We start from the raw sequence: 25,386 nt of genomic DNA, 5'->3' as shown, positions 1-25,386 counted from the left end.
AGGGTGAACTGCCCCCCCACTGCATCCTCTAGGATGAATTGCTCCCCCCACTGCATCCTCTAGGGTGAACTGCTCCCCCACTGCATCCTCTAGGATGAATTGCTCCCCCCCACTGCATCCTCTAGGATGAATTGCTCCCCCCACTGCATCCTCTAGGGTCAGCTGTTTCTTCCTCCTCCTCCAACTGCATCCTCTAGGGTCCTGCAGATTGTCTTCAGGGGATTGAGAATGGCCGTGTGCACTCTAGGGTGGGGGCTCTAGCGTTCCAGACCTGGATTTGAAGTGTGCCCAGGTGACTCAGCTCCAGCAAGTCTATTTTTGTACCCCCAGCTGGCCTCAAACTCGTAGCAATCCTCCTACCTCTGCCACTCTAGCACAGAGATCTTACCCTTTTCTAATGTGGTCATAATAGGTGTGCCTTGCTGGAGAAGAGGATATATATAAAGCGTGTGTCCTGATAACACTGTGTTCAGTAAGTGACACCATCTTTATTATTACTGCCACTCAAATACCTTCTGCTTGGGGTTGTGTCCGACTGTGCCCATTTTCTGCATCACTCCTGTTGTCACCAGCGAGAGGAAATGGATTCCCCTGCACTTGAGCCCCATCGTCCATTCTAAGTAGGGCTTGGGGCAGAGGTGGGGAGCAGGAGTGGAACAGCAGCACCACCTAGTGGCCCTGAGCAGCTGCTCTGGGTTAGACACCTTCGTAATGCAATTGCCTGCAGGTGCTCTGTGTGAGCAAGACCCTTCTGAACAGGAGGGCCCAGGCTATGCATTAGAGGAGAAGTGTGGGAAGATGAAAAACAAACAGGAGAGAATAGCACAGTGTTCCTCAGGGCACACAGGGCAGTGAAGACAGGTTAAAGAGCACTGCCACCACGTCCACAGAGACAGACGGTCCCAGTGGCTAAGTGGGTGTCTCAAGCGAGGACTTACGGGGAGTGTGCGGGAAACAGACAGAGCGCTGCAAGGGCTGCAGTGTCTTTACAGGATGCTCTCAAACTGCAGCAAATGCAAACGTCTGTGAATATACTAAAATCTGTCCAGTCACACACTCAAATGAGCTCTCTGTAGTGTGATTTATGAATTACACCACAAGAAAGATGCTACCAAAAAGATTTGAGAGAGGGAGAGAGAGAGAGAGGGAGAATGAGAATGTGCACGTCAGGCCTTCTAGCAACTAAAAACGAACTCCAGATATATGTGCCACCTGGTGTGTCTGGCTTTACATGGGTACTGCGGAATTGAACCTGGATCGTTAGGCTTTTCAGGCAAGTGCCCTAGCCATTATGCCATCTCTCCAGTCACTCCAAAAAGACTTTTTAACGTCAAATACTTCAAAAGAAAAACAGCATCTCAAACTGGACGTGATGGTGCACACCTTTAATCCCAGCATTTGGGAGGCAGAAGAGCTACATCTCTGGTAAGTCCCAGGAGAGAAGTGAAGGGTCAGAGGCTGAATCTTCTAGCTGGTGCATGGGCTCTGCTGGCTCCACCCCAGCTCCAGTTCTTGCGTTCTGATCAGGCGAGCACACCGCGTTTTTACACCTGCTGGAGTGGTAAGGTCCAAGGCCACCTAACTATGTGGCAGTCATTGCCCGTCACCGTGTAGCCTTGGAACTGTTGCTATGGGTGCCGGCCTACAGCTCCTCAGTACGTCTAGAGCTCTCACCAGCTGCCCAGGCCCTACAGATAACGCCAAAGAAACGGAGCGTGAGTGGTGCCCAGGACGAATGCAGGACAGAAGCTCATGGCCACGGCCTCTTTTGGGGGTGACGCTGTCTCGAGCTCGTGGTGGTGGCGCGCTCTGGCCCTGCAGAACTGTATGTAAAGAAGAAACAAAGGCAGAGGAAAGGCAACAGGGTGGGCTGCAGCACGCTGTTTCTTTGTTTCTTTGTTTTTTGTTTTACACGCTGTTTCTTATGGGAGTGTCTCAGCTGGTCTTAGAGCAAGGTTAGAAGGGACAAAGCACTCAGCATCATCAAGTGAAGGAACAGGATAGGAAAGAGCGGGGCCTCCCACTCTCCCCTTCCATTAGTAATGCTGCTCAGGGGGCAGCCAGCACTGCGGCCCAAACTTAGATTCTATCCCAGGCAAACAGCAAAGCAGCATGTGATGTTTAATCCTTACAACCTGTGCGGTGGGTGTTGGCATCCCCAGGTGACAGGTAAGCAAGTGGAGGCTCAGAGACGCGGAGGCTCACAGTGGTGGCTGTACCTGAGCGTGACTTGCAGGGGCTCAGCTCTCTGTTCAGCACCACATTTACACTTTCCCTAACCACTCCAAATGCCAATGTGACAGGGAGAGAGAGACATGGTAGTAAAAGTACCAGTGAGCAAGAGCAGGGCCCTCAGGCTGGGGCGGCACCTCCTGTGTGGCAGGGACACGTGTCCTGGGAGCTTCCAGGAGAAAGTCGAAGACAGAGGGGAACGGACAACGCAGCCCAGACTTGCAGGAGTGCATGGCCTCTCCTTCCCAAGCACGTTCTTTATTGTTCAACCAATCACCAACGTCCACTGCAGCCTGGCACCAGGCCAGGCGCACCATACGCATGATTTCACAAGGGTGAGGGACACTCCCGGCGGACGGGAGTGTACAGTCAATTCAGGACTTCGCAAGAATTCCTCTGTGGTTTAAAAATCACATCTGGACTTAGTGGCCAAGACTGCAATCAGTATTCTTTAAGGTTAATTTTTTGAGAAAAATCATTATAACCCACGTTTATCATGACATGAAATTTTTTCCTAGTATGTAACTTCATTGTTATCAATGAACAAGGTTGACTTTGTTAAAATTCACCTTACAATCCTTTCCCCTGAAATGTGGATCAAAATTTGTTGAAAAGGGAGTTTTTAAACAGTTACATAGTGGAAAGGCTTAAATAGAAATGTGACCAGAGGCTGTCTCGGGCCTTCCTATTCCTATTTGGAGGGTAACACAGCACTCTTCGGATGCTAATGCCACCCCGAGAGGGAGTCAGAACCATAAGCGGTGGGAAGAGATGCTGTTCAGGACAAAGTTTAGCACCAACATGGGCAATACTAGGGGCTACTGGAAACTTCACTCCCAAATTGACCTCTCAATCTCGCACAAACTCTCAGAACTCACAGATATGCAGCTCTGGGAACAGGAATTATGGTGGACTGGGCCAGCTGGACAGGTGACTACTCCACCCAGGGTGAGCCTGCTGCCTCAGGCCAACATTCAGCACAGAGCAGGGAGGGGGAGCAGCAGCCTCGGCCCGAGCCCCGGCGATGTCAAAACACAGGAGCCACCTCACCCCCTGCCTGCAGCCACCTTGCCTTCACTGTGGGCTCTGGACTCGGAGAAAGAGCCCTGTCCTCCCGCTGGACCACTACCTGACAGGGCCTCCACTTGGCAAGTAAGGGAAGGGCTGGAAATTCCTCTAGTGTTACAATGTTGGCACTAATGAAAAGGTCACTGACTGAATCCTCTGACTCAAGCAGGCTGCATCAGGAAGTCTGGGCTAAGGCTAAACTCAAGGGAAGCTTCCCAGTCTGACCCCTTGACGCTTACAGTGCGAAGCAAGTACCTTTCCTTCTGGAGGAGTGCTTTTCAGCACTGAAAAGTGAGCTACTAGCTTTGGCATGATGGGAAACAGTGGCAGCTCCCTCCTTTGCTCTTACGTAAGGACACTGAAGTCCAGCAGGGTTGCGGGTGTGTGGAAATGCCAGACCCAGGACTGCAACGACCCGTCCCAGCTCCCTTCTCTTCCAGCCCAAAGATGCTCTGGCTTACAGCACCCACAGAGACTGCAGAAAGGACCATCAACGCTAGTGAAATGGAAGGTAGCATTCAAAATGTAACACTGGTTCCCTTAAAATGTAATACTGGGTTTCTTACAGAGTGTATAAGGCACGGTGTGAGAAAGCTGCTCCACTCCCAGCCACACCGCCCCGTGGGCTCCTCACACGCTCACACGCACACAGGAAAGGCCAGCCGGCTTTGCCACGATGCACGGGGAATGAACTGCTTCCAATCACTTCTGGTTTTTGAGCTGGTTGGAGAGCCAGTCCAGGCCTTCGTAAAGCCCATCTCCACTGGTGGCACAGGTAGCCTGAATGTACCAGTTTCTCTGGCGGAGGGAATGTAGGCCGAGCTTGTCTGTGATCTCTGCTGCGTTCATAGCATTGGGAAGATCCTTAAAAGAGAACATGGAAAAATTAGTGTGCCAACCTGAGTCCACCTCTCTCACTTGCCGGAGCCCAAACACTGAACACATCCTTCACCTTTTCCTTCTCCAGTCACGTGGCGAAGCTCCTGAAGGGCCTCTACTGTCAGAACACACCCCACCCAGGCGCTTCTTACCGCGCCGCCACCACCTCGCTCCCGACCCCGCCAGCTTCCTTCCTGGATTACGGAAATAGCTTCTGCACTCATTGTCCTGCGTCCACTCTTGCTCCTCTTGTCCATTTTCAACCCAGAAGCCAGTTCTAACCCATCACAGCCCCACTTCTCTCAAGGAAGAGCCAGAGCCCACTGAAGCTTTTAGGCATTTGGGGCCTCTCCAAACTGGCTCTCTCCATCTTTTTATCATAACACCACCATGTATAACCATATTATAAAAGCTATTCACTCAGCATACTTACTATATGTCTTCTCTAAGTAGACATAGGGCAGGAATCTATCTTTTTTCTCTGAACCATACCTAGCATATAGTAAGCCCAAGCTAAACTGGAATCCATTAGCATTAGAAAAGATCTAAATGTGCTGATGTAGAAGAATGTCAAATACATGCTAAGTGAAAAAGGCCACAAAACAGAACGTATACCATGATCTCTGCAATTTAAACATAACTACAATTATGTAATTGCTTACACAGGTATAAAGTGGTTAAGTGGTATTAGTGGTTAAGGCACTTGCCTAAGAAGCCAAAAGACCCAGGTCCTATTCCCCAGCACCCATGTAAAGCTAGATGCACAAGGAGATGCATGTGTCTGGAGTTCATCTGCTGTGGCTAGAGGTGTGCCCATTCTCTCCTTCTCTATCTGCCTCTCTCTCAAATAAATAAATATGCTAAATACTGAAAGAAGAAAAAAGAAATGTGAGTTTGCAAGGAGCTCCAGTGTGAGTGGAAAATCCCCTCACCTGGCTTTTCCTGCAGCTCAAGCCGAGCCTGGCCGCTGTGGCCCCGCGGACCTGGTGCCGCCGCTGCTGGAGCCGCTTCTGCCGGCCTGTGTGGCTCTGGATGCTCTGCATCTCTCCTACTTCTCTGCTGCCATTGGTAATTTCTTATACCCCTCACTTTTTAGTAGAAGAGTGTTATTTTACTGGTTTTTGTGGGGGGGGGGGGCTTTTTCTCCCCTAGGCGTGGTTCCTAAGCTGCCATCCTAACCAGAAGTAAGAAAAAAGAAATTTAGCAATATATATATATTTTATTTTTAGGTAGGATCTCACTTTAGCCCAGGCTGACCTAGAATTCCCTATGTAGTCCCAGGGTGACCTCAAACTCACAGCAATCCTCCTACCTTAGCCCCTTGAGTGCTGGGATTGAAGGCATGTGCCACCATGCAAAGCCTAATTTAACAGCATTTTCTACCTTGAAGAACTGGAGGGATTACTTGCTCAGGACCCCTCCTGTTTTATAGGCACTTTGCCTTCTTTCCTTCTCCTAAGCTGCACAATACTCTGTAACAAATCTTTCTAAACTCAAAAAAAAAAAAAAAAAAAAAAAAAGGAACTGGGACATTTCACTTGACATTCTAAACTGCTTTTTAAGTTTATACCTTGGATGTGTTCTGCTTTTACCATCAAAAACAAGTAATGATTTTTTGTTTGTTTAAAGTCTGTTCTGTGCACAGATGAAACTGCCTGGCATTCAACCTGAACGGCAGGGCAACAGTGGAGTGAATCATGAGCCATCCACCATGGAAACGCATGTTTTCAGACTGGGGTGACAAGAGAAACTGCATCAGATGAATGTGAAGTGACAAAACAGACCGTGTCCCAGCAGTAAGATCTCAACTGCAGAAGAAACAGAGATAGGCGGTACATCCCTATGTGACAGATTACCTCTAACCACCCAGCTCCACCTTCTCTTCGGCAGTCAGCCCGGCTCTCATCCTGAGGCCTGGACCACTGTGGTGGCTTGAATACAAAAACGTCCCCCCATAGCCTCATGTGTTTTGAATACTTGGTCCCCAGTTGGAGGCAATTTGGGAAGGTTGTGGGGCCTTTGGGAGAGAAGTCTTGCTGGAGGTGGCATGTTCACTGAGGTGCATTAGTCCAGCCCACTGGGTGTTCAGAGTTAGCTCCCTCTGCTGCTATGACAAGATGTGACGCCCCTGCGGCCTGCTCTGCCGGGCCTTCCCTGCCGCCACGGTGAACCTTTCCCTGGACACTGTAAGCCAAACTAAACCCTTGCTCCCCAACAGCTGCTTCTGGCGGTGTTTTGTCCCAGCAACGAGAAGGTACCAGCCACACACTGTACCCACCTTCCTCCCATGCTTCCTTCACCGCTTCCCAATTTCTGGACCACCCCTTTCCCTCCCCAATAATGTGCCCCAAAGGATCCAGGCTCAGCGCCGGCCCCCACTCCCTACTCCTTCTGTTCCTCCTTCCTGCTGGCTTTGACATCATCCCCAGCCCTGTCCCACAGCTACCCTGCTCTCCTTCCTCCACAATGACCGCTAGACACATGGCACTAGAAAGTAAATCCCATGGGCACAGGGACTTGCCTAGTGCACTGCTGAATACTTAGTACCTAAAACAAGGTCTAGAACTTAGCAGATGCTCAGTTAGCATAACAGAGTGAGTAAGTGACTATAAAAAGGAGCTGGAGAGAGATCAGGCTGGGACTGTTAAGAGGAGGCAGGCTCTAGGTTAGATATCTATACATTTAAGGGATCCACCTAGCAGGACACTTCCGAATTCAGAAAGCCAATAACCATATACCTGCTTATTTACAAACACCAATAAAACTGCATCTCGAAGCTCATCTTCGGCTAACATTCTCGTTAGTTCTTCCCGGGCCTCATTGACTCGCTCTCTGTCATTGCTGTCAACCACAAAAATCAGACCTGGAAAGAAATTGCAAATACGTGAGCAATGCAAACCTGGAGAAAGTGCTGTCTGTACGCAGACACAGCTGCTCACCACTCGGGGCAGCTTCACCGAGGCAGCGGACAGCAAAGGAAAGAGCCAGGAGCGCTCGCCCTGCCATCCCGGCACTCAGGAGGCTGAGGCAGGGGGATTGCCCACTAGTGTAAGGCCAGCCAAGACTACCTAGTGAGTTCCAGGCCAACCTGGGTCAGAGGGAGACCCTGTCAAGAGAGAGACAAAGGCAGTGAGAGAAAGGAAGAGGACAGTATGACTCTCCGGAGTCAGGGAGCTTGCTGTACATGCAACCAGTCACCCTGTCCATGGGGTGGAAGGCCTTCTGCAGATGAACAAGCAGTCAAAGTAAAGTCAGGCTCAGTTCTTACTCAAATTCCACATGAGGAAATAAGGCTTTTGAAAAGAATGCCAATTAGTGGTTAAAGGCTTATAGCCAGGGGTCAATTTCCCAGCAGCCATAGTAAAGCCAGATGCACAAAAGTACATGAGTCTGGAATTGCAAAAGGCACTGGCATGAACGCACACTCGTGTGCGTGCACACACACACACACACACTCACTCTCCACCCCCTCCCCTGCTTGCAAATAAATCAATACCATAATATATATAATAGGCAGAGGTAGGAGGACTGCTATGAGTTCTGAGTTTGAGGCCAGCCTGTAGCTACAGAGTTGAGTTTCTGGTCAGCCTGGGATAATGTGAGACCCTGCCTCAAAAGAAAAAGAAAAGCCACTTTACAATAAACAGCACTGAGGAATAGTCTCCTAAAACACAGCCCGACCTGAAGACCAGTGTGTGGGAGGGAAGAATCAACAAGGTCAAGCTGGCAACTCCTGTGTGATGGTGCAATGTTCAGCACTGTTGGGCATGCTAAGCCATAGGAAAACCTTTCAGAACCATCCATTGGAGAGGGGGCTGGAGAGATGGGTTGGTTTAGCGGTTAGGGTGCTTGCCCGTGAAGCCTAAGGACCCATGTTCAATTCTCCAGATCCCATGTAAGCCAGACACACAAGATAACACAAGCACAAGGCTGCACATGAGTACTAGGTGGTACACACATCTGAAGTTCGACTGCAGTGGCCAGAGGCCCTGGTGCACCAATTCTCACTCTCTCTCTCTCTCATATTAAAAAAAAAAAAGGAAAAAGGAGAACTGTCCACTGGGAACAAAAAGGAAAATGTCTGCTCTTGTACACTCATCCCTCATTAGTTAAAAGAGCCCAACAGCCATTAGGTCACCTACATTTCTGGTTTGTACGAATGTCAATAGATTCCCATGGGAACCTGAAAAATAAAAGAGTTTGGCTGGGGAATGTAGCTTAATTAGTAGAGCACTTGCCTAGCATGCACGAGGCCCTGAGTTTGGTCCTGAGCTCCTCATACTTGCTACATAGATAGATTGAAGCCAACTTGGACTACCTAAGACGGTTTCAAAGGCCTGAGAAGCCTAAGGATCCATGTTCCACTCCCCAGGCCCAACATGAGCCAGAAACACAAGGTGGAGCACGTGTCTGGAGTTTGACTGCAGTGGCTGGAAGCCCTGGTGTGCTAGTTCTCTCTCATTAAAAAACAAAACAAACAAACAAACAAAAAAACTAAATAAGCTGGTAATTCTGTGGGGTGTTAGTATTATCTGTGTTAAAAGGGACTTAGATGGCTCAGTAGGTGTGGTGGTTTGATTCAGGTGTCCCCCATAAACTTAGGTGTTCTGAATGCTAGGTTCCCAGCTAATGGAGATTTGGGAATTAATGCCTCCTGGAATCAGTGTTATTGTTGGGGGTGGACTTATGGATATTATAGTCAGTGTCCCCATGCCAGTGTTTGGCACAGTCTCCTGTTCCTGTTATCCACCTTATGTGGGCCAGAAGGTGAGTTCACCCACTTCTCATGCCATCGTGGAGCTTCCCCTTGGGCCTGTGAGCCATAATAAACTTCTTTTTCCCACAAGCTGCTCTTGGTTGGGTGATTTCTACCAGCAATGCAGACCTGACTGCAATAGTAGGTAAGACGACTCACTACATAAGCATAAGGACTTGGGTTAGATCTCAGTACCCACACCAAAAGCAGGGTGTGGCTATGCAGGCCTGTAATCCTAGCACTGAGTCTCTGGTCAGCCAATCTAACCAAAAAAAGAAAAACAGCTTCAGATTCAGTGAGAGAATCTGACTCATGGAAAGAAAGCAGAAGAGTGACGGGACCCCCAACATTCTCCTCTGGTCTCTGCACACGTGCACAGCGGGCATGCACACTTGCATGGCGCACACATAGCATCCTCACACACACGATGCTCAGCAGGAGAGTGTCTGGTGGTGGTGGGGCGACCCCTGGTAGCTTACGCCAACATGACGTGGGGAAGAGGAGGAGGCTGCAGTTCAACTGCATGGCCAATGACTCAATCCTCACACCTCCGTAATGCAGTTCAGGAACAGCCAGCACACTAGAGCTCACGCAAGCTCCCGGGGCAGCACTGTCTCCCCTCGCACACCCGCGTGCTAACGGGGAAGTTTACATGCCGGACTCCTCGGGCACTGGGCAATGAAAGCTGTGCCTGGTACCTTCCCAGGTCTATGAGTCCCCAGTGAACTGATGCATGTGTGTCCTTCTGCCCTAATAAAACTGAATTTTGCTGAGTCATGCTCATGAAACACCAGCAAGCATGATGTGAACGGTCAAATTCAAAGCCATCTAGCAAGTAGTGAGGGTGGCGTGGGGACCCCAAACTTGCTACAGCTAGGGACAGAAGTGAGTGACTCTTACGCAGGATTGTGCTCCAGGTAGTGGCTGTCAGAAGACTTCACAGCTCCCACTCTAGCATCAGAGAAATCCCAGTAGGTGAGAAACCCGGGCGGGCTGAAGAAGACACCGCCACATCACGCCTGAGAGAGGTGCCAAGTGCTGCGCAGACCTGCCACACTGCTGCAGCCTCAGGGGCAGACAGTTACCCCACATGCCAGCCATGTGACAGTGACAGTAACATCTTGGTGTCTGGCTGACAGCAAGGCCTTTGAGACAAGAATGTGCAGTGCTTGCTAAAAGAACTCCCTTGGCCCTAGGCTGAATCACCACAGTGACAGAAGCTCTTTTCTTAGATGTGGGTGATAACACCCAGGTTTTCTCCTAGACATCCCTAAGAAAGTCCCGGGAATGTTCCATGGCCAGTGCTGGTCCCTGCACTCTCAATCACCAGCACAGAAGGAACTCGATGAACTGCCACAACAGCGAAGGTGTCAGCTGTGAGGTCGTGCGCAGACAACTGACAGAACCAGGGTGAACTCAGAGGAAGACGCTCAGGGCGGGGGCTGACTCAGGGCGTCGAAAACCAGAGGGTAAAACACTACAGAAGTCAGCAGAGCACAGGCTGGAGAGGCAGAGGGCTGCCAAGGAGATGTTTGTGCCCAACTTAAGGCCCAACTCACGGGGACACTGCAGGAGGGACCCTAAGAGGGAGGGGGAGTTGGAGTCAGGTTAGGTAACACCGGGATTTCACCACTGTACAGGACAGACATCCATCTGCTCCTCACCTCTGTGTCCCAGGACCTCGCTGTAGCCTACCAGAGCTTCTGGCATGCTTGGGGCATGCATGGGGCAGGGGTTCAAAGCTGTATCCGGTAAACATGTCAGATTTTAAAAAGAAAAAAATACAAAACACTCAACTCCCCCCCCCAACGGTTAGATATACTGCTATCAGTTCTGGATTCTAATACTAACTGAATAGCCAGGTCATCCAGAAAAGCAAGCAGATCCTGAGTCTGCAAGGCAAAACCCACAGAGCAGAAGTGACAAGTTATCCCTTTGCTATTTCCAACAGAAATAAAACTATGTCCTTCACCACATGCTCCCATCAACATGACATTCTGCTCATGTGCATTGGACCAAGTAACCATGGGTGAAGTCCTCTGAAACCATGAGCCAAAATACATCTTTTCTCTTTAAAAATAAAATATACTCTACTTCCTTCCTTCCTGCTGATGTGACAATGTGCTGCCGGCTTCCTGCTCCTGCCATGCTTTCCCTGCCGTAACAGACTTCACCTCTAAACTGGATGGGGCTGGGCGCGGTGGTGCACGCCTTTAATCTCAGCACTCAGGAGGCAGAGGTAGGAGGATCGCTGTGAGTTCGAGGCCACCCTGAGACTCTATAGTGAATTCCAGGTCAGCCTGGACCAGAGTGAGACCCTACCTTGAAAAACAAAATAACAAAACAAACAAAACAAAACTGAATGGGTTCCTTCTGTCTCAACCTCACTCTCTGAGAACTTTACATTGGATCTCACGCTGAAAAGTAGGCTTGTTTGCTGAGCTTCTCAGTGGAATCCCAAGCAGCCATGGATATGGATGTCTTCTACCTCCCTGGCATATCTTAGAATTCAAGCAAGATTCAGTGGGGAACTGGGGGGGGGGGTGGCTTAGTGGTTAAAGGCACTCACTTGCAAAGCCTGCTGACCCAGGTTCAATTCACCAGTACCCACATAAAGCCCAACACACAAAGTAACGTATGTGTCCAGCGCTTGTGTGCAGCAGCAAGAGGCTCTTGTGCACCTATATTCTCTGCCACCACCTCTCCTCTCTCTTAGATAAATAAAAATGCTTCTAAAGAACATTTGAGGATGGCGCATGCCTTTAATCATAGCACTCAGGAAGCAGAGGTAGGAGGATCACCGTGAGTTTGAGGCCACACGGAGACTGCATAGTGAATTCCAAGTCTGCCTGGGCTAATGTGAGACTTTGCATGGGAAAACCAAAAATAAAAACATAAAAATAAAAAAAGTCACATGCCAGCGTGGGCAGACATGCCAGAAGAGGAGGAGAAAGAACAGCAAGACTCATGCTACCACTTAGAACTCATTCACGTATGTGTCCTTACACAGGTCACCTGAAAACCAAAAAAGTACAGCCCATTTTCCCTGTTTACACTGTGAAGGTAAAGTGCTGAAGACAAAGCTACACCTGTTTCAACTTTCCACAAGGCTATGACTGCCTGATGAAAATGTCAGTGATGGTGGAGAGTTAGAATGTGACACTTTAAATCTGCAGCTTTTTGGGGTGACTTGGGGGTATAAAATGGGAGTCGGAATTGAACCGAGGGCCTCGTGTGTGCTAGGGAAGCTATCTATCTCCTCCCCCATTTATTTATCTATTTTTATTTTTATTGATTTTTCGAGGTAGGGTCTCACTCTAGCCCAGGCTGACCTGGAATTCATATGCAGTCTTAGGGTGGCCTTGAACTCAATAGCAATCCTATCTCTGCCTCCCCAAGTGCTGGGTTTAAAGGCATGTGTAACCACGCCTGGCTTCCCACTTTTTATTTTTTATTTTGAGACTGTCTCACAAAGTTGAGCAAGCTGACCTTGAACTTATTCTGTATCCCAGGCAAGCCTCAAAGTTGTGATCCTCCTGTCTCAGCCTTCCAAGCAGCTGGGATTACAGGCCTGGTGCCATCAGATGCAGCTTAAAATAATGTCTTCATTGGAGAGCTGTAAGCATTCATTAAGCTCTGTTATAGTCAACAGACTGATGGAGAAAATTGAAATGAAGACAGCCTGACCTCTGGGGAGTTGGCAGACAAAACAGGGGCAGCATCCAAGGCTACTCCACTCGTGGGAGGGACATGTGGCCCAGCCGGAGACAGCAAGTCCATTCTCCAAACAGCTCCCACTTGGTACTTCACAAACAGCCCAGACTATCAGCCCAAGGTCCTATCAAAGCAAACAACTAAGACTCGGTAAAATTAGGTTTATTACGAATAAAAGACTGAAGACAAAATGCATGGCAGCATGGTATTTGAAGGTGAAAACTGAACAGGAGAGGAAAAAATGGTGTCATAGAACAACAGGAAGAACACCCATCTGGGCCCGACACCCCGCCTCCCAACCGCAGAGCTGAGCGGGTCCCAACATTCGTCCTCCTTCAGCCCATCGAGGCAAGCAGTAAGCACTGTCTCTGTTTTAAGATAAGAAAAAACAGACGAGATTTCCCAACTCTCTCAAGGTTTCCCAGCAGAGAAAGAAGTGAAGGAGAGTGGAAAAAAAGTAGAGAAAAAATGGAGGACAGAGAGGAGGAGGAGAAAGAGAAAAAAAGAGAGACCACAAAGGTTTGGCCAACCTGCCAAGTACCCGTCCAAATTAAATGAACTCTAATGAATATCAAAAAATGTATGTATGGCCAGGTGTGGTGCACATGCCTTTAATCCCAGTAACTTGGGAGGCAAATGTAGGAGGATCACCATGAGTTTAAGGCCACCCTGAGACTTCATAGTAAATTCCAGGTCAGCTTGAGCTAGAGTGAGACCCTACCTGGAAAAACAACAACAAAAAGTATATATGTATGGGCTCTGGGGGAATTTTTTTGGTATTATGTTAAAACAGTTAAACCATCTTGAAAAAAGGGCATGGTACTGGGTGACCGGAGTCTGAGCACTTGAGAAACTGAGGCAAAAGGATCTTGAGATCCTGGTGAGCCTGGGATACATAGGAAGAAGTTGACTCAAAATAAATAAATAAATAAAACTAATCCAAGCCAGTAGGAGGACCACCATGAGTTCAAAGTCACCCTGAGACCACACAGAAAATTCCAGGTCAGCCTGTGCTAGAGCAAGTCCCCACCTTGAAAAAGACAAAAAAGATCCAAAACAAAACAAAAGGTTATAAATAAACTTTGTGTATGTCTGTGTGGCTAGGTTTGCATGCCATATGACACGTCTGGAGGTCAGAGGACAGCTCTGAGGTCCCCAGGTTCTGCCTTCTTTTGAGGCAAGTTCTTGCTGCTGCAAATGTACTGGCAGACTGCAGCAGTCAGCCTAGCAGCCGCCCTCCCACCTCCTACACACCGGGTCCGTCAATGCATGCCCTGCCGTGCGTCCAGGTTTATGTGCGTGCTGAGGAACTGAACCTGAGCTGGCAGGCTCTGCAAGCAAGCACCTTTAACCACTGAATTGTCTCCCTAACTCAATAAATGTTATGTATTTTAAGTATGATAACCAAACTTCTGTGTTATGATACAGATATAACGGGATGTGATAATACAGGATGAATACTTATGAAGTAGTCTTGTCACACAAGTGAGCGAGAATTTAATCAAGTGTCTATCACTGTAGGAAATCCAGAGAGATAAGGTAAATGCAGCACAGCCAGACCCAGGATGCAGGTAGACAATCAAGTCACAGCACAGAAAGTGAAGTGTGACAAAACAACATGCAGCAGGTGCCTCTGATCCTGACGCAATCAAATCAGACACAGAAAGACACCCGATGCACACTGGGAGATCTGCACATGGATGGGGTACTAGACATAAAAGAAATACGACTTTTGGAAATGATATAACTGCACGAAAATTACATTTTAAGACACTGAAAGACCTCATCAGTTAGAAATGAACTCTAGGGGCTGGAGAGATAGCTTAGCAGTTAAGGTACTTGCCTGCAAAACCAAAGGACCTAAGTTCAAATACTCACTACCCATATAAACCAGATGCACAAGAGGGCGCATGTGTCTGGAGTCCACTTGCAATGGCTGGAGGCTCTGGTGCACCCATTCTCTCTCTGTCTCTCTCTCTCTCGCCTTCTTTTGCTCTCTCATAAATAAATAAATAAAAATGAAATATTTTTTTAAAAAGAAGTAAACTCTAAAGAAATGCAGGATTAAAAGGTTTATCTGTATTATGCCCAACACACTGCACTCCAAATACTGAGGTTTATGCCCATTTATTAATGCTATTCTCACTTTTGGTTATAGAAGCTTCTCTTTTCAGATGGCAGTGACCAGCAGGGTGACTCAAAATTCACCACAGTGCTGAGAAGATGGGACAGTGGAGTATTCAGCACTAAATGACACACCCTCCAAGGCACAGGGACCACTGCAGAAGAGGTGGCAGGAAGAATTAAGAGCCAAAGGAAGAGGAGGAGTGCTTTGTAATACCGTATCCCAGACACAAAGACCTCACAGTGGCAACACTACCCATACAAGACCCGCCTAAGAGAAGGGGAAAAGATGACATCAGCCCACGCGTGGTGGTGCACACCTTTAATCCCAGCACTTGGGAGATAGAGGTAGGAGGATCACTGTGAATTCGAGGCCAGTGTGGGACTACAGAGTGAGTTCCAGGCCAGCCTGGGTGAGAGTGAGACCATACACATCGAAAAGAAAAATTTAAAGAAATATAGGGACTGGGGAGATTGCTCAGTGGTTAGATGCTCTTGCTTGCAAAGCGTGCCAGCCTGGGTTTGATTCTCCAGTACCGAGGTAAAGCCAGATACACAATGTAGTGCATGCGTCTAGAGTTCATCCACAGTGACAAGGGGCCCTCCTGAAGCATCCATTCTCTCTTTCAAATAAATAAATAAATAAATATTTTAAAAGACATACAAGGGCTGGAGAGATGGCTTAGTGATTAAGGCACTTGCCTGCAGAGCCTGAAGACCCAGATTCGATTCCCCAGTACCTATGTAAAGCCAGATGCACAAGGTGGCTTATGCATCTGGAGTTCTTCTGCAATGACTAGACTCCCTGGTGCACCCATTCTCTCTCTATCTGCCTTCTCTCTCTCTCTCTCTCTCTCTCTCTCTCTCACATACACACACACACACACACACATGTTTTTCCTCTCATAAGTAAATAAATAAATAAAACATGCAAAAGGAATCTGAGAAATGACACAAAACAATTCCATTCTGTGAACTAAAAATAGGCATTTTACTTACAATTATTTTTCCACTAAAAAAAGGTATTCAAAAACTGTACTTTTTAAATGTGTATTCATGTGTGTGGGAGCATGTATCTGTGCATGTGGAAGACAGAGGACAACCTCAGGTATCATCCTCAGGAATGTGACTGACCTTTTGGAGAGCGGTCTGTCACCGGCCTGGAACTTACCAAATAGGCTGACTGGCTGGCCAGTGAGCTCCAGGGAGCACCCTGTCTCTAAACCCCAGAACCACCATTACGTTCTCCACTGGGCACAGCATTTTCCATGGATGCTGCGAATCAAACTTCAATCTTCAGACTTGCAAGGCAAACACTTGACCAAATGAGCTTTTTCCCTAGCCCCCAAACTACACTATTTTTTGAGGGAAGATATTCTAAAACCTATGGACTGAGAAAATAACTGAAAAAAGAGCTAAGTATTAAAGGTAACAGTTAAAACAAAGATGTTAAAGATATAAAGGGACAAAATAAACATCTGCAGTGGCAGGAGACTCTGATGTGCTTTCTCCCTCAAATAAATATATGAATAAAATATCTTTTTAAAGATATAAAGGGGGCTGGAAATATGGCCTAGTGGTTAAGTGCTTGCCTGTGAAGCCTAAGGACCCTGGTTTGAGGCTCAATTCCCCAGGACCCACATTAGCCAGATGCACAAGGGGACGCATGTATCTGGAGTTTGTTTGCAGTGGCTGGAGGCCCTGGCGCACCCATTCTCTCTCTCTCTCTCTGTCTGTCTGTCAATCTCAAATAAATAAAAAATTTAAAAAGTGTAAGGATATAAAGGCACAAATGGACCTAGGTGTTTGGTCTGGAAAGGCTGAGAAATAAAAGTCTTTATCATGAAACACCTAAAATAAAATCCTATCCATTGCAGAATCTTTAAAAATGAATATACTCCAAATAAATTCCAAAATGAGTAATCTGTGGATGCCTTGTGAAGAGTCTCCATGGGAAGCGGAGTGGAGAAACCATGTAAACAGTTAGGACTGCTTCAACAGGAAATACTCAGTAAGATATTTTTATCAGCTCAGAAAAGATTCTGGGCACATGAGAGCCCCTTGTTTTAAGAAATCAGTAATAATGAAACAGGGGGTGCAGATTTTGGGAAGGCTATTCATGCTTGTTCATGAATACACAGGACAGAAGGATAATGGGGAAGGACCATGGCCATATGAGATGCCAGGATTCAGGGTTTCAGGTTCTAGCCATTCCTGTTCATCTCTTTCCCTCCAGAGGTGTGATTTTTTTCATATATTCCCCACAGATTTCTTCAAAAACTGGCATTTCATACATTTTTCAAGTAAAAGACAAAATGTACCAGGTTGGCCATTTTCTAACCATTCTGGATCAAGAGGCGTCCTTTTCCTAGGGCCAAGTCTCAGACATCTCTCCAGTGAGACATAAGCAGGGAGCAAACGCCTGAAAATCCAAGGAAAGCAGAGCAGCCAACATCCCCAGAAGCGCCCACCTGCCGACACATGAACACGCACAATCCCAAATGTTACCTTGGGTGTTCTGGAAATAATGTCGCCACAGAGGTCTGATTTTGTCCTGGCCACCAACGTCCCAGACTGTGAAGCTGATGTTTTTATATTCTACTGTCTCCACATTGAAACCTAAATTGGAAAGACAGAAAACTTTTAATTATTATTTCTGATTTTAAAAAATTCAGAATAATTGCAAGTAACATTTGGAGAGTATTGGCAGCTTACTGGTGAGAAAGCTAACACAGGAAGATCTTAACTTCAAGTTCAACGCCAACCTGAGCCACAAAGGGAGACTGAAGCAGTTACTTTCTCGCTGTTGGAACAAAACATCTGACCAGGAATAGCTTATGGAAGGAAAGGGTTTATTTCAGCGTACAGCCTCTAAGGGAAGCTTCTTTGTAGTGGGGAAAGCACAGCAGGAGCAAGAAGCCAACTCACACTGTCACGTAGCAGCAGCAGGGAGGAAGCAGCAAGAGTGAGCTCTGCTCTCACTGACAATGGGGGCTGGATTATAAAATCCCAAGGCCCACCCCCAGTAGTGCATCCAGCAGAGTCCACCTCCCAAAGGCTCCACCAGCTAGGGCTTAAGTACGAGACTTAATCACAAACACATCAGGCTATGGGGACATTGTACATTCAAATCACCATAGAAATCCTGTCTCAAAACAGTTAAAAAAAAAAGTGATAGACTTTTCTCTACTTGGTTCTCATACTGATTCAAATATGATTGCCAAGGACCATAGTAACCAGGACCTGCTCACTTGAAATCTGTTTGTCAGACCTTGTTGTAGGGAGACACTTACTATACTGCAACAAGCTAAATCCTGCTAAGTACAAAAACCCAATGCTGGGGCTGGAGAGATGGCTTAGTGGTTAAGATGCTTGCCTACAAAACCAAAGGACTCAGGTTTGATTCCCCAGGACCCACAAGACAAACATAAAAGGTGGTGCATGCATCTGGAGTTCGTTTGCAGTGGCTGGATGCCCAGCATGCCCGTTCTCTCTCTCTCCAATAAATAAATAAAAATAAAAGTAAGAAAAATTCAATGTCATTCCAATCCTATTGTGGGGGGGGGAACAGGAAACTTAACAAAATTGCCTTAAACAACCTGGAGAAATACACCAGGACCTAATAAGAACATTTCTGAAAATGAGCAATGAATGAATTCTAAAGGCACAAACAAGCTCTAGTAATAAGCAGTCTAGCAGGGCATGGTGGTGCACACCTTTGATGCCAGCACTCAGGAGGCAGAGGTAGGAGGATCGTTATGAGTTCAAGACCACCCTGAGACTACATAGTGAACTGTAGGACAGCCTGGGCTAGAGTGAGACCCTACCTTAAAAAAAAAAAAAAAAAAGTAGTAGTCTAAACTGGGTGTAGTGTTACATGCCTTTAACCCCAGAACTGGGGAGAGAGAGGTAGGAGGATCGCCTTGAGTTCAAGCCTAGGATTAAGGGCATGTGCCACCACACCTGGCTAGAAATGAGCATTTTTAAAATTATTATTTTATTTATTTGAGAGAGGGAGAGAGAGAAAGCAGCAGATAGAAAGAGAGGATGGGCATGTCAGAGCCTTTACTCACTACAAATGAACTCCAGATGCCTGTGCCACCTTGTGCATCTGGCTGATGTGGGTCCTAGGTAATTGAACCTGAGTCCTTTAGTTTTGCAGGCAAGTGCCTTAACCGCTAAGCCATGTCCACTAAGGCATCTCCCAGCCCCCATTACTAAAATTTGAAGCTGACCTATATCACAGTCTTGTGCACTGCCCTTCCCCCTTTAACTAGTGAATGCCAGCTCATTCTTTTGGTTTCAGCTTAATCATTATGCCTGGGGGCACCTCTTCTATGGGCTTCCTGGGCTTCCTCCTTAAGCTGTGGTGAGCTAAGGAGTCAGTGGGGGCAGGTCTCTTTCTTTTCAGGTGAACTTTTATTTATCTTCAAAGAACACTGGCTTCGACTGAGACGACTGATACCCGTGGTTTTTGGTTAGCGCCAGCCCCGCAGCGCAAGCACCTGTCAACTCTGCTGATGTCTCACCAGCCAAGGTCATGTGGCCAAGCTTCAGCATCACACAAGGGGAGGTTCATCAAGGGCCACTAGTTTAGCCACAATGTCAGCAGTCAATTCATTCACCAAATAGGTACTGGACACCTAATATGGCCAGGCATTTTGTCAGACCTTGGGGACAGTGAACAAGACACACATGACTCCTGCTCTTACTTATGTTGTTGGGAAGGTGACAGCAAACAAAAAACTACAGGAATGTTTCTAAGAGTTACTAAGAACTTCAGGTTGCTATGGAAACTCAGAGCAAGGGAAACTGGTCTAAGAGGTCAGGAAAGGCACCTCTGAGAAGAAATGTTTAAACTGAGACCAAAAGAATGAGCTGGCGTGAAGGGGAAGGGGCAAAGGAAGTGGGCAGGAAGGCAGCCCAGAGAGGAAATGACAGGAAGTGGACCATACTTGGGAAAGGGCCATGAGGGTTTTATAATAATTCCAACAAAATCTTTTTTTTTAAATTATTTATTTATTTATTTGAGAGTGACAAACACAGAGAGAAAGACAGGTAGAGGGAAAGAGAGAGAATGGGTGCGCCAGGGCTTCCAGCCTCTGCAAACGAACTCCAGACGCGTGCGCCCCCTTGTGCATCTGGCTAACGTGGGACCTGGGGAACCGAGCCTCGAACCGGGGTCCTTAGGCTTCACAGGCAAGCGCTTAACCGCTAAGCCATCTCTCCAGCCCCCAACAAAATCTTAATTGTAGAACATGTTGCAAAATCCGTGCTTTTTTATAATTAGAGAAATTGGAGACAGATATTTTCATTTTATTTGAAATTTTCTGTGAACATTTTCATCAGTTTGTACCTTCTTCAAACGTTACAGTACCTAAAGTTGGTCTCCAAGATGCATGTTGACCCCTTGGCTCCTGTGCCTATCCCAGCACTCAGAACACTGCTAACAGGCACATGCCAGCCTGTGGAGCAGAGCCACACTCAGGAGCTTGGTTCTCTAGGTGAGTCACAAGGCAAAGATTAAGTTCTGTCAAAACTGCTTTTGCAAATCCCTTAAAGAGCTCATGAAACATAACGCTGGTTCCCACTGAGACCAGATTGTTGAGCTCCTGCAGTTGGACACCATCTCAAGCATTTGGCTTGAGCCAGAGTGGAAAGAGGAACTCGCATTCCATCTTTAAACACGAGGAGCACACTTGGAGCAGTTAGTCTAGGGAGAAGCCAGCTGGTACAGAGGTTGCTAAGAGGTGGCAGCAGCCCCCACTTCTGGCAGAGAGGAATGAGGGCCAGGATTCTCATCACTGTCTTGCTACTGTATTTTCTTCTTCGCCAAGCACATAGGGCTAAATCTGCTTAAACTAAGTATGCTCATATGACTTTCCTTGTGCAGAAATGTACGCGGGATACTGAGGAGCAATTAAGAAAGCACGGATAAGACTGGAGAGATGGCTTAGTGGTCAAGGCATTTGCCTGCAAAGCCAAAGGACCCAGGTTTGATTCCCCAGGACCCATGTAAGCCAGATGCACAAGGTGACACATGTGTCTGGAGTTCAATTGGCAGTGGCTGGATGCCCTGGCATGCCCATTCTCTCCCTCCCTCTCTCCCTCCTTTCCTCTCTCTTTTTCCCTTTCTCTCTGTCAAATAAATAAAAATTAAAAAAATATATTTTTTAAAAAGTAAGTATGGATAGGGCTGGAAAGATGGCTTAGCGGTTAAGGCACTTGCCTGCAAAGCCAAAGGACCCCAGTTAGAATCCCCATGACCCACATAAGCCAGATGCACAAACTTTGGAGTTCGTCTGCAGCCACTAGAGGCCCTGGTGTGCCCATTCTCTTTCTATCTGCCTCTCTCTCTCTCTCTTGCAAATAAATAAATATGTTAAAAAAATAAACAAACAAAAAGCATGGATAGAGGCACGGAGATGGCTCAGTGGATAAGGCACTCATTGAGCAAGTATGAGTACCTGAGTTGAGATCTCCAGACCCATGTAAATCTGGACACTGTACTACAGATGTCTATAATCTCTGTACCCTACAGTGAGAGGAAGGCAGAGATAGGAGAAGCCCTAGAAGCTTGAGGGCCAGATAGCCTGATGAATGAGAGGCCCTGCCTCAAACAAGGTGGAAGGAAAAAGTTGTCCTCTGACTTCTGGAGCCTATGTGTGCCCACACTCACACATAAACACCTATGATCAGATACACAAACATACCCCAAGAAAGAAAAGGAAGTATGTATACTTATATATGATTCTCAGCACTCAGGAAGATGAGGCAGAAGGAAAGCTGCGTCTGAGGCCAGCCCCAGCTATAGACCACATATAAAAAACAAAACTAGGGCTAGGATAGTGGCGCACACCTTTAATCCCAGAACTTGGGAAGCAGAGGTAGGAGGATCGCCATGAGTTCAAGGCCACCCTGTGCTGGAGTGAAATCCTACCTTGAGAAAGAAAAACGGCTGGGGAGGTGGCCCATCAGTGAAAACATCTTTCTTACAAAGCCAGTACCCACATAAAGCCAGATGCACAAAGTGATGCATGTGTGTGGGGTTCATTTGCAGGGGCAAGAGGCCCTGGTATGCCCATACTCATTTATTATCTCTCTCTCTGTCTCAAATAAATAAAAATATTTTAAACAGATTGAAAACATTAACTAAACAGCTTTTTTAAAAAAAGTATAAACTCTTTTGCAGCCCCCAAAAGTTTTATTCTTATGGCAGTCAAGGTTTTCAAAAACACATTCAGTAACAGAAGAAGTACGTGAGAGTGCAGCACACGGGGCCTCTGCTGAGCCACAGCAGGGCCCGGGCATACCTATCGTAGGGATGGTGGTCACGATCTCTCCCAGCTTCAGTTTGTACAAGATGGTGGTTTTGCCGGCTGCATCTAAGCCCACCATGAGGATCCGCATCTCCTTTTTCCCAAACAGACTTTTAAACAGCTTTTCGAACATGTTCCCCATTGCGGCTGAATTCTGTAACCTTGCTGAAAAGAAAAGCAAGTTGAAGATGTACTCTGGGCTGAGACAGACAAGCAACAAATACAAATTACATGGCACAATTAAAGGTAGGTCCTAGTAAGAGTTAGACTACGTTAAGTAGAGCTTGGACAATAAGAAAGAGGACGTCTTGTTTTCCAAAGAAGACTCGGCTAAGCCTTTTGATGCTCTGCCAGAAAATGCTACTTCTCACAGCAGCATCCACAACAGACGTGCAGGAACACACCCTCAGTACCATACAACTGGCAGCAGCCGTCATAATCATGGAAGCTGTGCCCCAGCGTATTCTTTGTTCTGAGCTCTCCCAAAACAAGAATTTATGATCAGAGACCCTATTTATTTTCCACAAAGTTATTAAAGGCTGGCTAAATAACTGTATTTTTAGGAAGCTGTAACTGCCTTTGGGTAACAGACAATTCCACTACCCAGAAAAGAGCTAAGAAAAGTCAAAGTTGAGGAAACTGGGCATGAGAAATGCACTGAGAGAGAAATTAAGTAGGCAAAGAGATGAGGTGAGATCTTACCAACCAATGTTCTACAGAGTGACCATGGCCTTGCTCTCAACCAGATTTTAAAACTTTTTACCAAAGTATAATTTACATACAGACATAAACATGGACTGTTCATGAACCAAACACACCTAGTATAACCAGGTCAAGGCAAAGATGATTAGGGGCTGGGGACACAGCTCAGCAGTGGAAGACACTAGAGTACATGCCTGCCAGCTTGAGTTTGGTTCCCCGGCAGCCACATAGAGTGGGACACAAACAGCGCATGCATCTGTGAGCCCAATGAGCCTATGGCAGTGAAGAGAATCCGGAAGCCCCCACGCCAGCTAGACACACAAAATCAGGGGCAAAACTATAAGACCTTGTCTGAAGAAGTGGGGCCTGGCATGGTGGTGCATACTGTTAATCCCAGCACTAGGGAGGCAGAGGTAGGATAGCCGTGAGTTCAAAGCCAGCCTCGGACTACAAAGTGAGTTTCAGGTCAGCCTGGGCTACAGTGAGACCCTACCCTAAAACAAAAAGAGAAGGTGGAAGACAACAAACACCTGAGGTTGTCCTTGGACCTGCACATGTAAACCGTGACACCAAGTGCCCATACACACGTACACACGCGTACACACATATACACATAAATAGAAATAGAAAAAAGAAAAAAATGATACAGACCGTTTTCTCCCTGTGCCCCTCCCAGTCTTTACTCTCCAAAGAGTAATCACTATATTGAATTCTAACAGCAGAAACGGTCCTTATTTTTCAACAGGGTGTCTGGCAGACTATATAAGAAAGCAATAAAGGGCTGGGAGATGGTTCAGTGATTAAAGGTGCTTACTTACAAAGCCTGCTGGCCCAGGTTCAACTCCCCAGTACCCATGTTCAGCCAGACTCACAAAGTGGAGTATGTGTCTGAAGTTTGTGTGCAGAAGCAAGTGGCCCTGGAACAACTATCATTCTCTTTCTCACCAATGAATGAAATAAAAATTGTAAGCCAGGTGTGGTGGTGCATGCCTTTCACCCCAGCACTCGGGAGGCAGAGGTAGGAGGACCAAGGTGAGAAAGCTTTAGAAAATGAGATGACTGTTCAAAAGGACCCTCTTGGGGCTGGAGATGTAGCTCAGTGGTGGAGGGCTTGTCAGCCATGTATAAAGAGTTCCACTCCCAGAACTGCCAAAAATAAATAAATCCTAATAATATATAAATCCTAGTTCCAGGAACTATGATTTTCCTTTTAACTAACCAAAGAAAGCTTTACAGGAAGGAGGGGAGTGAAAGTGACAGCTAATCTCCCATTCATCCAGAGTCCTGATGACCTCGGTGGGGAGGTCACTAGGTTCCAGAGGCTCCACCTCCGCAATTCAAGTTTCCTACAACAGCTTAACATCGTGGACTAGGGCCAAGTACACACTACTCCATTCCACAGCGAGACAGTGAGAGGCAGCGTTCCTCCTCTACATACACGAAGAGACAGGTAACCAAAGACAACTGCTTTCATCCTTCGCAAGCAGGTCCGTTATGGGACTGAAAAAAAAAATCATCCAGTGCATTGACACACTCAAAAATCTGCTTAGGTGACAAAACTAAAGATTCCTTTCCTTTGTTTCCAGAGGGGTGGAGGGGGAGGGGGGGAGAAAAGGTACTTCCCTGCTTAGAGGCCCCTGGAGGCACAGTGCCAATCGCACGCTGCCCTCCAGGCTCTCCCGCCGGCTTCCTTTTCCCCATCTTCCCAATCAGGTGTCCCGGGGTCCCGGAACCCAGGGGAGATCCTCTGGAAGACTCTGCCGACCACGCTCCCCCTCGTCTGCTACGAGCAGCGAATGTCCGGGGTGTGGGGCGGGAGACGACAGTGACAATGACAGCGAGACCTCAAGGACACGAACGGCAGCGGCAGCCAAGGTGAGGGTGTCCGGGGGCACACAAGCGGGTGCTCTTGCTGCCCGGGCCTCCAGTCCGCCAGCGCTCGGGGTCAGCGCGGAGGACTACTCGGCGGAGCCGGCCAAGTATGGGTCGCTGCCCGCGGCCCCGGCTCCGCAGAGGGCGGGGACGGGACAGCGGAACCTAACCCCGTTCCGCAGGCCGTCGCCGCTCTCGGGACAGATGGGAAATCCAAGCAGGTGGTGACAGCCACCGTCCTGTCTCTCTCCCCGGCCTGAGACTCACCTGTCACCGACGTGATCACCTCCACAAGGACCGTCACCCGCAGCGACACGCACTCACCCGCCGCCGCCTCCGCCGCCGCCGCCGCCGTTACGATTTCGCCTCTCAATAAAATGGCGACTACATGGGGGCGGGAGTAGCAGCCAACCAATCATCCTCCGCCTCCTGGAGCCTTTGAACCAATGTTAACGAAGTTCCTTGAATGACGGCCCACCCGACCAATGCGAAGGACGATGAGGGTCAGGGAGCGAGGAGGCCCGCCCCCCGCGACCTAGGCGACGGCACCAAGCTCTTGAAGAAGCCGGGTTCATCTTCCAATGGGAGCTGACCGCGTCCCGGAGACGCGCCCACGGCCCCACCCAGATGCCAAGCGCGGCCAATCAGAGAAGCCAAAGGATTTCCGATTTGCTCGGCCAATCGATTCGGAAAAAGAACCTCTAAGGTTGAACTAACCCG

The 25,386-nt window shown here is 47.7% G+C and overlaps 1 protein-coding gene across 1 annotated transcript; it reads right to left on the bottom strand.

Annotated features, from left to right (window-relative positions):
- Positions 1-2,446: 2,446 nt before the first annotated feature.
- Positions 2,447-25,061, bottom strand: Arl17a (ADP ribosylation factor like GTPase 17A). Its single transcript, XM_004655111.2, has 5 exons — positions 24,934-25,061; positions 22,087-22,257; positions 17,282-17,392; positions 6,918-7,042; positions 2,447-4,164 (listed from the first exon to the last, which is right to left on the bottom strand). Exons 2-5 carry the CDS (start codon positions 22,232-22,234, stop codon positions 4,003-4,005), a joined length of 546 nt encoding a protein of 181 aa, XP_004655168.1. The 5' UTR covers positions 22,235-22,257; positions 24,934-25,061; the 3' UTR covers positions 2,447-4,002.
- Positions 25,062-25,386: the final 325 nt, after the last annotated feature.

The sequence above is a fragment of the Jaculus jaculus genome, chromosome 9 (assembly GCF_020740685.1).
Source record: "Jaculus jaculus isolate mJacJac1 chromosome 9, mJacJac1.mat.Y.cur, whole genome shotgun sequence".
In the NCBI taxonomy this organism is placed as follows: domain Eukaryota; kingdom Metazoa; phylum Chordata; class Mammalia; order Rodentia; family Dipodidae; genus Jaculus; species Jaculus jaculus.
Note: the sequence above shows the minus strand (reverse complement) of the source record. Positions and strands in the feature narration are given on the sequence as shown.